At 39.7% G+C, this 13,959-nt stretch overlaps 1 protein-coding gene across 1 annotated transcript in view; it reads right to left on the minus strand.

The window, feature by feature from the left end:
- EGF (epidermal growth factor) overlaps positions 1-13,959 on the minus strand; it is a gene marked incomplete at its 3' end in the record, with an annotated part of 58,023 nt that overhangs the window by 26,870 nt on the left and 17,194 nt on the right. The window contains exons 5-11 of the mRNA XM_082315763.1: positions 13,618-13,848; positions 11,802-12,004; positions 7,183-7,308; positions 6,052-6,174; positions 3,415-3,537; positions 2,082-2,207; positions 933-1,069 (exon numbers count right to left, since the gene is read on the minus strand). Coding sequence (XP_082171889.1) covers positions 933-1,069; positions 2,082-2,207; positions 3,415-3,537; positions 6,052-6,174; positions 7,183-7,308; positions 11,802-12,004; positions 13,618-13,848 — 1,069 coding nt within the window. The remainder of the gene's footprint in view (positions 1-932; positions 1,070-2,081; positions 2,208-3,414; positions 3,538-6,051; positions 6,175-7,182; positions 7,309-11,801; positions 12,005-13,617; positions 13,849-13,959) is intronic.

Below are 13,959 nucleotides of genomic sequence, written 5' to 3' on the forward strand. Positions count from 1 at the left end.
CACAGAACAACTGCTAGTTCCCCAGCAGGGCCCTATTTCAGGAGCAAGTGGCGATGTTCCAGCAGGGCCTGAAATGATCCTCCTGTAACGCAGATCTGGTAACATTCACATTTGTTTAGCTGTGTCTGTCCAGGCCTTGAGTTGTTTCCAGCAACTTAACTGAGCTCCTCATCAGCTTTCACTGTACCATCCAGTATCTTTCTGTAACACTTTTACAGTGCAAATAAGTCTCACCATGGGAAAAAATAACTATCTATCTGCCACAGAAGGTTTAGCAAAGCACAGCTGAACTCCTATTCTTCCCAGCTTTGCAGGCAAGGAGCAGGGCACCGGGATGCGGCCACACAGACAAACAGCTCTTTATGCAGAGAAGACTCCCGTTTCCAACAGCAATATCTTGTAACGTGAGGAATATATTTTGTAAGAGCAATAAACCCAGCGAGTGTTCAGCAGTTTTGTTCAATAGTATCAGGACATGCGAAGTAACTCATGTTAAGATTACTCCTGCACTTAGTAGGGATCATGGGATGTAGCTGCACAGAAAAAAAGATACTGTTGCTTTTACAGCTACCCAGTGAAAAAAAAAAAAAACGACAATATATTTCCAGAAAACAGTACTGAAATCTTAAGGGAGAAAACTGTCAATCACACAAAAGTTCTTTGAAATCATGCCTGAATTGAATTTAGAAATCCAAATTCTCTGTGAATTAGCCATGTCAATATACAAAGCACATTCAATTGGTAAGTAAAGGATGAAACTCTTCAACTAGTGTTTGGCATTCTGTACCAGTTGTGCTCCTGGACAGGCAACAGAACAACGAGGAGCACAGCGTGTAATCTGGATCACTGACAGCAGAAAGGTTAAGGCACATGAAAGCCCAATCCATTTGTCCTTGCAACACTTCAAAATCCTCTCATTTTTAATGCCTTACCTTATTTTCCACTGGGTCAAAGTCCAGTGCTAAGACTATTCCCATCTGCCAGTCAAGTAAACTTGCATAATCTGTTCCATCAAAACTGATCTGGCGGATGTCTTGGCCATTTGCAAATAACAAAAATGGCTTAGGACCTGTTGATGAAAATTTGCACGTATGTTAATTCCACTAGGTTCAAAGTGATCTCTAGCCTGCATCAGTACCTAGCTAACATTGTAAGTAAGTAACAGTAGAAGACAAAATGAGGAACAGAAGCACAAAGAAATTAAGGCCCTTGTCCTACATTCCTCTTGCCTCAGAAATCAAAGATAAACATGCATATAGGTTTTCAGCATCAGTGCCTTGCCCGAGATCAGCCTCAAAATTTGTGATAAAGGCAGTCACTAGCCCCGCTGCATTTCACACTGAGTGACTTAGCCTCAAGACAATCTTCCCTCTGCATTTCACAGCAGCACCATATATGCCAGAACACTTGACTTTTACGCATGAGAAGCCTTTCACAGTAAAAGCAAGAAAAATGCTGTCCTCCAAAAAATAAAGCTTCTCCCTTATTACTGAAACAAATCACAAACTTCTCTTTCCTCCTCTCTCTCATGCAATTGCTTATACCTTGCTGCTCACCAGGGTCTGCCCTTTTCTCAGAAGAAACAGAAGGGCCTGGAATCCAAACATCACATCAAATATCTGGGCTTCCCGGGGCCAGTGGGAGAGATATACCCTTGTAGGGAAGGTCCATCAACAGGCCATTCCCTGCCCTGTTCTCCAAATGTAGACACCTCAACCCCAATTCTGTAACACTGGGCAGAAACTACACCCACATTTATATGAAGGCACAAAAACCTGAATACTGCAGATAGACCTCCATGGTACAGGAGCCCAGAGTGAAATGCAGAAGCTGGATAATAGACTGAATCTTCTGTGAGGGAGACTGAACCTTCTGTGAGGGAGACTGAACCATATACGGGTGCTTGTTCTGGTATATTTCCAAAATAGGTTAGTTTTCCAAACAACTAATACTTCCCAAGTTTCACAAAGTAACCAAAAATCAGTGCAAAAATGGATCCCAGTTATGCAATCCACTTTAAAGGACTCTCAAATGTTTTTGCTTTTATTGACAGAAAAATGCAGGCATACCAAGATACCAACCTATAGCAGTGCAGTGCTTTCTGTCTCGCTGAAGCTTATATCCAGGAAAACAAGCACACTCCCAGGAGGATGGGCTTAAAGAAGAACATATCTGACTACAGCCACCGTTATCTGGAGATGTACAACCTTAAACAGAGCATTTGAAAAATTTAACTTTGCCATTCTAAGAAAAAAAGACAACAAAATCAAAGGTATAATCAAGAGAACAATTTACTCTGCTTAGGATTTCTACAGTGCAAAGCATCTCAGTGACTGATGGATTTACTGGAAGGCCTCCTGCTGAAAGCAGAAGTCCAGTGAAGTGAAAGCAAATTAGTAGTAACTTCTTCCAGAGTTTTTCCTGAAAATTCACAACGCAAGAAGGGGGGTGGGATATATGAAGAGGGCTTCCATGTGTTCACTATTTCAGAGAACTCTTTCTCCCATGCAAATCTCATCCCATCTACAAAAGAGTAACAAATTTTCTCAGACTTTGCACTCCATGCAAAGAAACCGCAAATTAATGCCATTCTACCCCCAGAAGTTAATTAGGCTAGGATGGTGAATTGATACTTTCTAATACAACAAACCAAGATTTCACACAAAAAGAAACTATTCTTTCTTCTTGGGGCTGTACAATGGTTATAGCCTTAATGCCAACCTGAGCTTACTCAGTGGAGTGTCCCCAGCAAAACAGCAACACTGACTGAATCTATGTATACAGTACAATCCACAGTGTGTAAGGGATGTAAAAGGGGAAGGGGATTTTTCAAGGTGTAAGGCTGGCATTAATGGAGATATCTTGACCCCTAAGACTGAAAAGATACAGTTGAAAAGCTACAGTCCCCTGAATTTGGAAAGCTTGCTGGAATGGGGAATGACAGATTAGTGGGTGTAGCAGCTTCAAATATTCTGACTGCCAAAAATCCATGTGTGGGTAATTAGATGAAGTTGTTGTAAGCTAGAGTGACTCTGAACCTGGGTTGCATGATATCTATAAAGTCACCTTCAGATTTCACTCAAACCCTAATTTTGTACCTATATTTCCCCTCAAATAAAAATTTTAGATGTCTCCTGCAACAAAAATCTGGGAGGTGCCTTGATCTGTGCTGACAACAAAAGAATTTGGCCTGCAAACATTGGATATCGCTGCTAAGAAACATCTATTTAAAAATTAAGGTGAATATTGCTCATCTCAGCACTCAAAGCGCCTGACATTCCATTGCCTCCTATCTTGTACAATCATTTACAGCTGTGCAAAATGAGTGTAAAATGCCATCATTCACTTCTGGGTCTCAGTGCCAAGAACAAAGAGAGTTTGGCAGTCACTACAGCTAGAAGAAATGTTGCTTACCCGTGCATGCTTTGCCATCCACTTTGAGTACAGATCCTTCAGGACAAAAGCAAACAGGCCCTTTAGATGTTTGAAGGCAACCATGGCTACATTCGGTGTCATTACTTGTACAGGAAATTAGCTCTACAGCAATTTAAAAAGGAAAAAACATCTTAAATTATGATAAAAATTTTTACTAAGCCCCACAAAAGAGATGTTAACACTTTCTTAAATAGCAAAAGAAAAAGAAAAACAAAAAAAGAAAGAAAAAAGAAAAAAATAAAAGTGTGATGTTGAGAGTACATTTCTGTGGTCTTTCTGGGGTTTTTTTTTGGCTTGTTTTGTTTTTTTCCAAACTTTTTTCCTCACCCTCTCCTAATTATAGCGAAGAAGAAAGCCAAAATTTCTGGGTCCTGAAGCCATTATACTGATCAGCTTTAAATTTTCCAAAATGTATGAAGACGTGTTATCAAAATAGAAATAATTTAGAAAACTTTCTTTTTTACATTTCATCAAAAATAGATCAAGTTTTGAAAACTACAAGGAAGTTATACTGTAATAATAAGTATAACACACAAAGAGAATGAGGAAAACCTACTTTCCTACTACTCCAAGGGTAACAGATCAATGAAAACAGGAGATGAACCCTCCAGAAATAAAGCTATATTCCTTAGTGGCAGTTTTAGAAGCTGTAGGGGCAAAATCATCTGAGAACGTGGCAATAGCTTTCCTTTACTTTCCATTATAATTGTTGGAGTGCCAATGTTTTTTTGAGTATTTCTTTAATGCAATTTCACAGGATATCCTCCTTCCACCTTCTGTATTGCAGTGCTGCATCTCTCTATGCCAATTCTAGTGCGATACGGGAACACCCGCTGGAAGACTGGAACTAATGCAAGCTTCCCACAGCTGCTTCTTTGAATCAGCTGCACACACTGGCTTAAATGGAGCATAGCTGTTGCAAATATTGCTTCTCCAGGGCAACTGCGCTCTGGACTGGATTGTTCTAACCCCTTAAGCACAGTGAAGAGGGTCAAGAAACTGATCTTGTGTTTCTTTCTGACGAGAGCTTGTGGGTGGCTTTAGATTAAGAGCTTCATACAGTACTTGGAGGACAAAGCATCAAAATGTCTGATCAGCATGTGGACTTCTCACCTTGCATCTGTCTCTCTCTCAAGTTGCGTAGATGGTGACATATCTGCCTTGTGCTGCAGTAGTTAAGGAGTTATACTGTCCATGCTGCATCCCTAGCCTGTGTTAGAAAAACATTATTTTCTACCTAATTTGAGTCACTCAGAATGTAGGCATATAGTTCAAGCTAGTCATCCAGAGTAGGATTGAGTTGCACAGTGTCTAAGTGTTGTTTTGCACACAAAAGGATATCCCACCTCCCAATAGCCTCTGGCTGCAGGACTCCCATAGGTCTTCTGTCACATCTGGCTGCCTTCTGCAGCTGTCACGCACACCCTGGACCCCCACATTTGGGTCACTGAATCCTACTCCTAGCTCCCTCTTAACAGAGAGGGAGAAGTGACTCTTGGAGGTCTAACATAGACAGACTGAATGCTAGAGTCTGTTAGACTCTGTTACTCTCTAGTAGTGATATTTAATATACTCTAGGTCCTGATCCTGCTATGACCCAGACTGAACTCATTGGTGTGCATTGGCACTTCTACTTGGGGCATATACCAATGTTTTATTTCCATGGAAACAAGGGAGAAGGAACCTTTGCTCATCCCTAAGTTTCACTTCATTATGAAATAGAAAAGTGACTGCGAATATCCCAAGACCTCAAAACTTGGATGCATTTCACATTTTATGTTCTAGACTTACTTTAGAAAGGCTTAATTCATTTGTAGGCTGATATACACAATGCTGCACAAAGGGACAACAAAAACCTTCACCTCTGACTCTTACTATGACTAAAATATGGTCCTTGAAGCTTATTGACAGACAGATCTTTGGTTTTCCCCTCGAATTGTCTGTGTTTTTTTCATTTAGTTTATTCACATTTATTCAGCTTTACAGAGCTTCCTGGTTTACGTACCTAAGTTACATAGATCTCTCAGGCATACTTCTTATACACAATTTAATTGATAAAAGAAAAAAAAAATAAACAGAAGTCCAGTGGTCCCCCAGAATAAACAAATTTATGAGTACTTCTGTGTGTCTTATTCATTGTAAACAGATGTACATGCATTTAATTTCATTAATTTCATGCACATTAGCAATGCTATCAACCCTGATCTGAAAAGAAAAAAGATAATGCTGTAAGCTGCTCATTCAGAGACTGTGCAAATTGTTATGCAGGTTAGGCAGAGTGAGCCAAATTCAGAGACCACATTTAAAAAGCTATAACTGCTTATCCACCTGGAATGTGCCACAGAGCCTAATCTGAGCAAAGAGGTCTCTCTAGAGACCTGACTCTTTTTTTTTTTTTTTTGCTCCTGAAGAGGCTCACACTTGATTACTGACGTGTAACTTACACTTCCTTAAACATGATATCTGAATTTGGTTCACTCAGTTTAAGCTGATCCTACTTACATAATAAGGGATTGGAAGCGAGCAATTCAACACACAAAACTTGCAGCAGTTCCTGTGTTAAATGAGGACTCTCCAGTATCATACTGGAGGTGTTTATGTATTACTGCTACTTACCATGACATGTTTTCCTATCAGGCAGCAGACCAAAACCTCTCGGGCAGGTGCAGTAATAGGAACCTGGGATGTTCACACAGCCCAAAGTACAGCCATGATTCCAAAAGCCACATTCATTAATATCTGCCAAAAGAAGCACTTGCTGTGTCAGAATAACGTCATGAACCCGTGTCAGGGAATTAGATTAATGAAACAAACTAACAGTCTTCAAGAAGTACCTCTTTTTCCCATTCATTTTACAAAAACATCTTGGTCCTAATAAATGATAAAAAAGCAAGTTTGCAGATCCTATTCAAACAAGCTTTAAAAACCTTCTAGCAAAACCTACTCAGGCTGCATGTGTCCAACACAGGTGCCCAGAGGACTTTCAAAAGTATGCCTTGCCATACAGATTCCAGAGCCAGTTAAATTCTGTGTGCACCCAAAAAATTTACAGTAGACACTTTCTTCAGACAAAACTTCTTTAAAAAAAGCTGGCTCCAACACGACTTAAGTAAAATTCTCAAAACACAGAGGTGGTTTAGAAGTTGAAATTCAGAAAGCAGTCCTGGTGAATTTCCTGAGAACTGGATGGCTGCTGCTCAGGCAGGTCTGTAAATCCTGTAAGCTAGGAATTTTGATGACTTTGTCTTCTCAAATCTGGTCATGTAGTGAAAAAGATGCTTCTAAAAGTGATATATTAAGTATTATTAATAATAATGCTCGATTTTTATTAAAACAATCCAGATAAAAACATTTAGAAGCATGTTAATGATTTGTGTCTCTTTTGAAAGCGGGACTTAAGACAGCCATCTTGTTGCAGGATTTTTCAATGTTTCACCTTTGGTGATATATCTGTTTTAATTTTTATTTAAAAATTAAATAAGCACCCGTAATCATGTCTACTTATCTGAAGCTCCTTTAACTACTCAGGCTAAGACCAAGATTTCTTGCAAGAATAACATTTGTGAGATTTTCATAGGTCTCCTTTTAGACTATTTCAGAACCTGAAAGTAGACAAAACTGAAATGGCAGAACTGGAATTTTTAAGACCTCAGAGTGTTTTTTCATAGTCAAGATATGAGTGAAGTAAAAGAACAGAAGAATTTTTTCGTCTGATGGAAAAAAGCTGATGGGAGATTCATGTATTACCTTCACAAAACTGTTTATTTCGACTTAAAATAAAGCCACTAGAACATTTACACCGATGAGTCCTTGAGTCTGGCCTGCAGATTCTTCTTCTGCACTTTTCTTTGTTAAAATCACAGGTTCCTTTTTCTGGAAGAACAAATATAGTGTAAATGCAATGGAGTTCTTACCGTATCAACCTTCAAGGAGAAACTATTTTGAGCAAAGATGCTCAGTGATGTGTCTTCTCAACAGCTACTTGCTCAACCCAAGGAACTTCTTATTAATAGAAAATAACTTCTATTATTTTTCTATTGGTAAAATCAGGCCAAAGAGTCGCTATAAAAATGAAAGTACTCAGGAGACTAAGAGTAGTACATCTGTGCAAACGATCATTTCTAGCTCTGTGTCAGCACAAGCAGATCTAGAGAGCCTGAAGTAGCGGATGGTTTGGTTTGGGTGCATACCTATAGTGACTAAGAGAGGGAAAAGCCTGTGTAGCAGGCTTCATATGCCGCCAGTCCTGCACGGTATTATACCAGGCTCTGTAAAACACTCAGAAAGAAGAGAGCGACAGAGAGAGAGCACACACACAAAAAGAGAGAGAAGATAGATTTTTAAAAGAGAGAGAGCATCCAAAGACTGGAAACTATTAGCACAAAGCACTGCTCGAGTCTCACATCATTTAACAAAAAAAAAAAAAACAGCTGGACAGATCATAATGACCATACGTTTCATTTGGACAAAAAGTCTAGAGAATCTTTATACTGGAGTGGATCCTGGTTTCTGAGTATGAGAAATACAAGTGTTGCAAATCAGATTCAAAACTCGGAATGTTTCTGATGTCCAACAAGATATGCTCAACGTTCCTTCAAAGGAAGCAGAAAAAAGTACCCAACTGATCCTCAGAAGTCTTCCTACTTCTCCGGCTTCACAAAAAAAGGCAAACAGGTATTCAAGTATCTTGTTTCATGGGAAAGATTTGCAGAGTCTTGTGTCTGTGCTCAGCTATCTTTTAGAGCTGGTGCTTTCACAGGTATGTAACACTCATGGTTTTATTTTTGTCTCCGAAACTATTATTTTTGTTTTAATCTTCCTAATCTTCTTCTGGGGTTGCTTGCCCCTTTCCCAAGCTAAGAATAGCTGAACCGCTGCTACTGAATATGGGTATGCAGCCACCCCCACACAACACTGTCTTTGCCCCGTGCTGTCTGCGTAACATTCATGGGCTCATACAGGCAAAGAAATTTGTATGTGAACAATTTTCTTGTGCTATTTCTAATTCACTTTCTAAATTCCAAGAGATGGTAAGCAGCATAATATTTAAGTTTGACATTTAGTCTTCTGCTAGCCACAACAGAGAAAATGCTGGCCATTTGGTGGAATGACAAATCACTTCTATAAAAGACTGAAATAATTTCCCAGACAGAGACGTCAGCTTGGCTGCAATCTTCAACATTGCACTTATTTGCATCAAACTGATTAATTCTTCTCTAACAAAAGTTGTATCACTAAATGAAAAATGATGAATGGATGACTAGATGGATATCATCTATGTTATTAAGCATGTTAGCTTTTCAGAGACCCGAATTTTACACAGTTTTAGCTGAGCCTCTCTTTTTGTAGAATTAGTTTTGAATTGGACCCTTAATCTTTGTCCCTACTGCAATTGAATCAGGAACATACAGTAGTGGGGTGTCTAATCTTCAAAACTCATTAGAATGACAAAAGTGCAAGTACATGCAATCACAAAACAATACAAAACAGAAACAAGACAGCATTCAAGGCAGCGTCTTATGATTATCACTTTTGCTGTTATTTTGCCCCTTGCTTGTACCATTATTGGTCTAATGAGACCTAAGATGCTCAGGAATTACAGAAGAAATAACAGAAGCAATAATTCTGCCATCTGGGCAATCTCAAGAAGATACTCTTTTTTAACTGCGTAATTATTCAAACTCGATATTGCCAAATCAATATGTAAAAAAAAAAAAAAAATCACATTTCAAAACTTAAAGTGAATGGTGACTAAATTATGAATCACAAAGTTTTTAAGGTAATCTTTTCTGGAAGAACAACCACTATGAACCATACTTTCTAGTTTGTTAGGGTTTGGGGTTTTTTTTCCCCTCCCATCACCTCTCTTAAATGGAAATGGATGTTCTCAGATAATAGCCTGATGCTGGTATCTTACACTGGAAAGAAACACAATATAATTCCTCCAAAAAAATATCCCGAGTGTGCTGAATATCATTAATCTGTCAGAGAAAATACTTTAAAAAAATTCCAGAGGCAGTCTTTGAGACTTTAAGGTAATTAAGATATTTTATGAGCCATTAATAGAAGTGTGAAGAACATTCCACCAGGCATATATAAATACACATACTGTCATCAAATCTAGGATTAGCTGTCAAAGAGAGTTGAGGTAAATTAGAGTCCATCTTCCAGATACTGCTGTACTAAAGTTGTTGTGTGGGGGTTATAGCAAACCTGTAGCTGAATTAATGCTCCTCTCTATACTTATTGGCCCTGACCAACCCAGGAAAGTCTTTTGAAAGAGAAGGGGAAGAGGGGACATGAGGAATTTAAGTAGTGAAGTAAATAATCCAAATTCCAGTAAAAAATCAAATCATGTCAGTTGAGCACTTCTCATCAGTTCCCTTTTCATCTGAAGGAACTCACTTGCTATCTGCTTTAAAGAAGGCCTGATAATTCACAGCTGACACTACATTGCAACATACGCTTTCTTAGCTTGTACAGAGCATCCAATTAGTCTAGGCATGCTTTTATCTCCAGGTTTCTCTGTTGTAAGATCAGCTATAAATCTCATTTGTACTCCAGGCTCATTAGTCCTCCTTTCATCCCAGTTCTTGCACTGGATAAGCCAAGCAACGTACATGCAAAGCCCAAAAGGTTCATCTGGATTCAGCCTGTTAAGCTTCTTTCTACTCCATCACTTCACAGACATTTTTGCAAGGTATTTGGAATTAAAAAAAAGGCCTACTTCTGACAACACTTACTGTCATATAAAAAATTTACTAAACATGGTGGAAATATAGGGGTATATACTGCAAGGCATTTAAAAACACTAGTAGTTTATTTATTAACAAAGGTGAGGAAATCCTCTTTCCAGTGGAAAGAGAAACACTGGAAAGCGGCCTCTGAGGTTCAAGAGACCACTATCACCAACTACCTTTCTTGGTCATTGTTTCTTCTTCTCCATCTTCATGTGTATGCAGACATGGTGACAGACACCAAAGGAGGCCTCATGAGACCTTCCAAATCTCATTGTAACAACCCTGAGATGTGTGGACATGCCACTATCTGCACCACAAACGTATCCTTCCCTAGTTACCCTGTATGAGAGCACCAAGCGTACCAGTTGAAAAAAGTGCTTCCATTTGCCAGGACAACGTTTTCCTCGAAGGAAGCACAGAACAGGTATTGTCTCTGAATGGAGGCTCCCTGTGTTTACAAGTATAAGCTTGATTTCCAGGAACACTTTCTCTTCTGTATCTCAACAGTTCTTTGCACTGCAAACAAAGCATTTGAAGGAGAAAGTTCCCTGGAAGATTTTGATTTTCCCACTCAGACCACACTTCAGGAAGGAGAGACAGCATGGTACCGTATAAAGCAGTTGGTTGGCATGAAGAAAGACAAAGCCTATTTTATAGTAGATATTTAGAAATCGTTCAAGAGAGATATTTACAGTTTCATTTTTTGCTTATACAAACAAACACTAGTTTCTCCTCATGACTTCATACCACCTATACCTCTGGGAACCCATGGCCATCTTCCCTTGCGAGTTCTGCAACCATTGCTTGACACACAAATGCCTCTGCTGTTTGCTCAGTTGTTTGTATCCAAGCAAAACTGGTGAAAAACGCTATTTCATTAAAGCAAGAATACTCTATGTCTGCTTTCCAGAGATCAGAGAACAAGACATTATTTCCCCTGGACACCCCCCTGCTTCCTAGTGCCTCAGCAGGAATCTTCAAGGAGAGTGAGCTATCCATAGTCAACTACCTTCATTTTCTGATCCACAGTGAAAGGCAGTGACATGACCACCTCATACTGTAGACTGCAACTGATATAAATTAAAGAGACCCAAGGCTCTTATTTCATAGTTATTATGGCAGCTTCAAGTCTGTCTAAAACAGGCTGACTCTTAATCCATCCACAGTATCACTTGTAGGACATACTATGCACTTAAAATCCTTCAGTGCCATAATAATCAGAGGTGTTTAGATGCACATTAGAATAAAACTTCCAGAAGGAAGCAGACATTTGATGAAGATAATCTACACAGAGGATTAAAAAGCTGTATGCTTTGTGCATTTAGCAGGAAAGTATAAAAACATCTCTGTATAGACAAAGGGAAGAGAAGGAGAAAATCACATTTATCTGTATGTGTATTCAGATTAATGAAAGGAGCAGTTCATGCTCAGCGCACTTCCAGCCTGATACTCCAGCTGGAGTTACACACACCAAGTGGAATTGTGGATCCCTGAAGTCAAAGGAAGCTTTTTCCTTGACTTCACTGAGGCCTGGAATTTTGCTGAAGAAAATTATTACTGTGAAAAATCAGAGTGTATGACATTATTATTCTCACACGTACAACTGTATCATTACAGTTTACTTACCGAAATCCTGAGAATCTGTTCTTGCACCTGGCTGTCTAAAGGGATGCACCACTTTTATCTCCACTGGTGGAAAAAATGATGGCTTCAGGCTAATTGTGACTACAACTTTTCCAGTATACTTGTTGGCTCTCCATATCATACCAGATTTCAACTCTGAATAGTACAGGTGCTCAGCAAAGAGAGACATACCAAGCAATTGATGTCTACCACAACGAGAAGAAAACACAAAGTGGCACATTACCTGATCCCTGTATATATACTCACTTACACATTTTCTGAGCATCTAGTTCAGTCACATTTACTGTAAATAACCTTTCTTTGTATTCTTATATATATCTTATATAATCTTATATATATATGAGAATCAGATGAGGTGTCAGAGACATGACCAAAAAATCCAGCACCCAGAATCCTGCAGATTTGCAAGAAATAGATACAAAATGGATAATCTGCATTTCTCACAGGTTATATGAGCTGTTGTTCAGGACTGACTCAATTGACAGAGAAAGCCTAGGTATCACCCTGCTTCTGGTGAACCTAGCAATTAAAAGGAACACTTGCTTTGTTGAAGGATGTAGGCCAGATAAGCTCCCCCATTTCCCAGTGCCTGCTCTGATGCTTCTGACTGTCCCAGGAAATCAGGGTGGAGATGGAGGGGTAGGAGTAGGGTATTTGTAAAATCCATCTTGTTGCTTCCCCTGTCACAGGAATTTGGTTTCCATTTGCTGGTCAATTATAGCAGCCAGCAGGAACAACAAAAAGGCCCAATTTTAAATAAGAGGGAAAACAGAAAAAATACTGAAAGAGAGATTTTTGGCCTCCACTTTCCAGCACAAATTCTAGGTGGAAAAAGTAGAACCCATATCATCCAGGCTCGAAGAGAAAGTGTTGATGCCCTAGTGAACACGAGCTGACTCGAGGGAGAAAGGGGAAAAAGGTAAGGAAAAATCCAATGTGACAGCTGGCAATGTAGGGAGAAACCAGCTTTGTGTTCATCATATGCAAATGGTGTGCTGCATATTTAAATCAGCAGGCCAGTGAAACCATGTATTTTTCTCATTTTGCAGTTGGCAATCCCTATTACACATATGCTGATCCAGCCATACTGGCAGAAACTGCAGTGATATACGGTAACCTTTTCCTGAGTACCTCACCGAAAACATGCCCACTGTGGAGCATGTGTACCACTGCAAAGGATGAAGGCCAGATATTAAAGGCACCCAGAAGCACATGAGTCCAACAGTCCCCTCAGCCACGCTTAGTCCTGGCACTGGAGAGCAGAGGGGAACAAGTCTCTTGCGTAGGACAGTCTTCACCACATCTGCTGATGCTTGCTGGAGTGCCTGACCACAAGGGGTTATACGCGCCTCCCCACCCAGCAGCTGAGGAGGACAACAGGCTTAGAGGAGGATAGGAAAGACCTGATCTAGCTCAGTCTCTTGAGCACAGCTCAGACACCTGAGCTCACCCACTGTGACCTTGGACAAATAATTTAATCTCTTTGGTTTTGACTTCTCTATCTGCAGAAAAAGGCCACTCATAAACACTCAGAGAGGATTTCTGAGGATTAAGTAGTTATCATTTGCTAAAAGCTTGGAAGACGGAGAGTACTGAGTGGCAGTATTATCCTTACAATGGTGATTTTTTTCCATTTTCCTATCAGTAGTTTTAAATTTAGTTACAGACCATTTGCATTACACTTTATACTCCTTATTGTGTTATGAACAGACAGAATAAAAGGGAGACTGAGGAAGAGCGCTTAACTGCATCCCCAGGAAATGAGTGTGTTATTTCTGACAAGCTCAGGAAAACTCACCGGACAGCATTTTTGAGCAAATGAACAGCTCTGCCATCATAGTTGCATGATCCAATATGCGAAACCTCTTTCCCGTGGTCATGCTGGATCCAGTAGAGCCTTGTGTCAACCAAATCTAGTGAGATGGCCTTTATTTTTTCTGTGGTTCTTAAAACATTTCTCACATCACTTCCGCTGAGGGACACCCGGTGTATGCTGGAAACTGTACCATCTGAAGACCAAAATAATAGCCTGCAGGCAAGAGAGGCATATTTTGGAAAAACAAACAAACAAACAAACAAAACCCCAAAACCCACAAACCCCACATTTGCAAGATTGCATCACTGCTACACACTCCTTGTT

The sequence above is a fragment of the Platalea leucorodia genome (assembly GCF_965183815.1).
Source record: "Platalea leucorodia genome assembly, chromosome: 6".
Lineage (NCBI taxonomy): Eukaryota > Metazoa > Chordata > Aves > Pelecaniformes > Threskiornithidae > Platalea > Platalea leucorodia.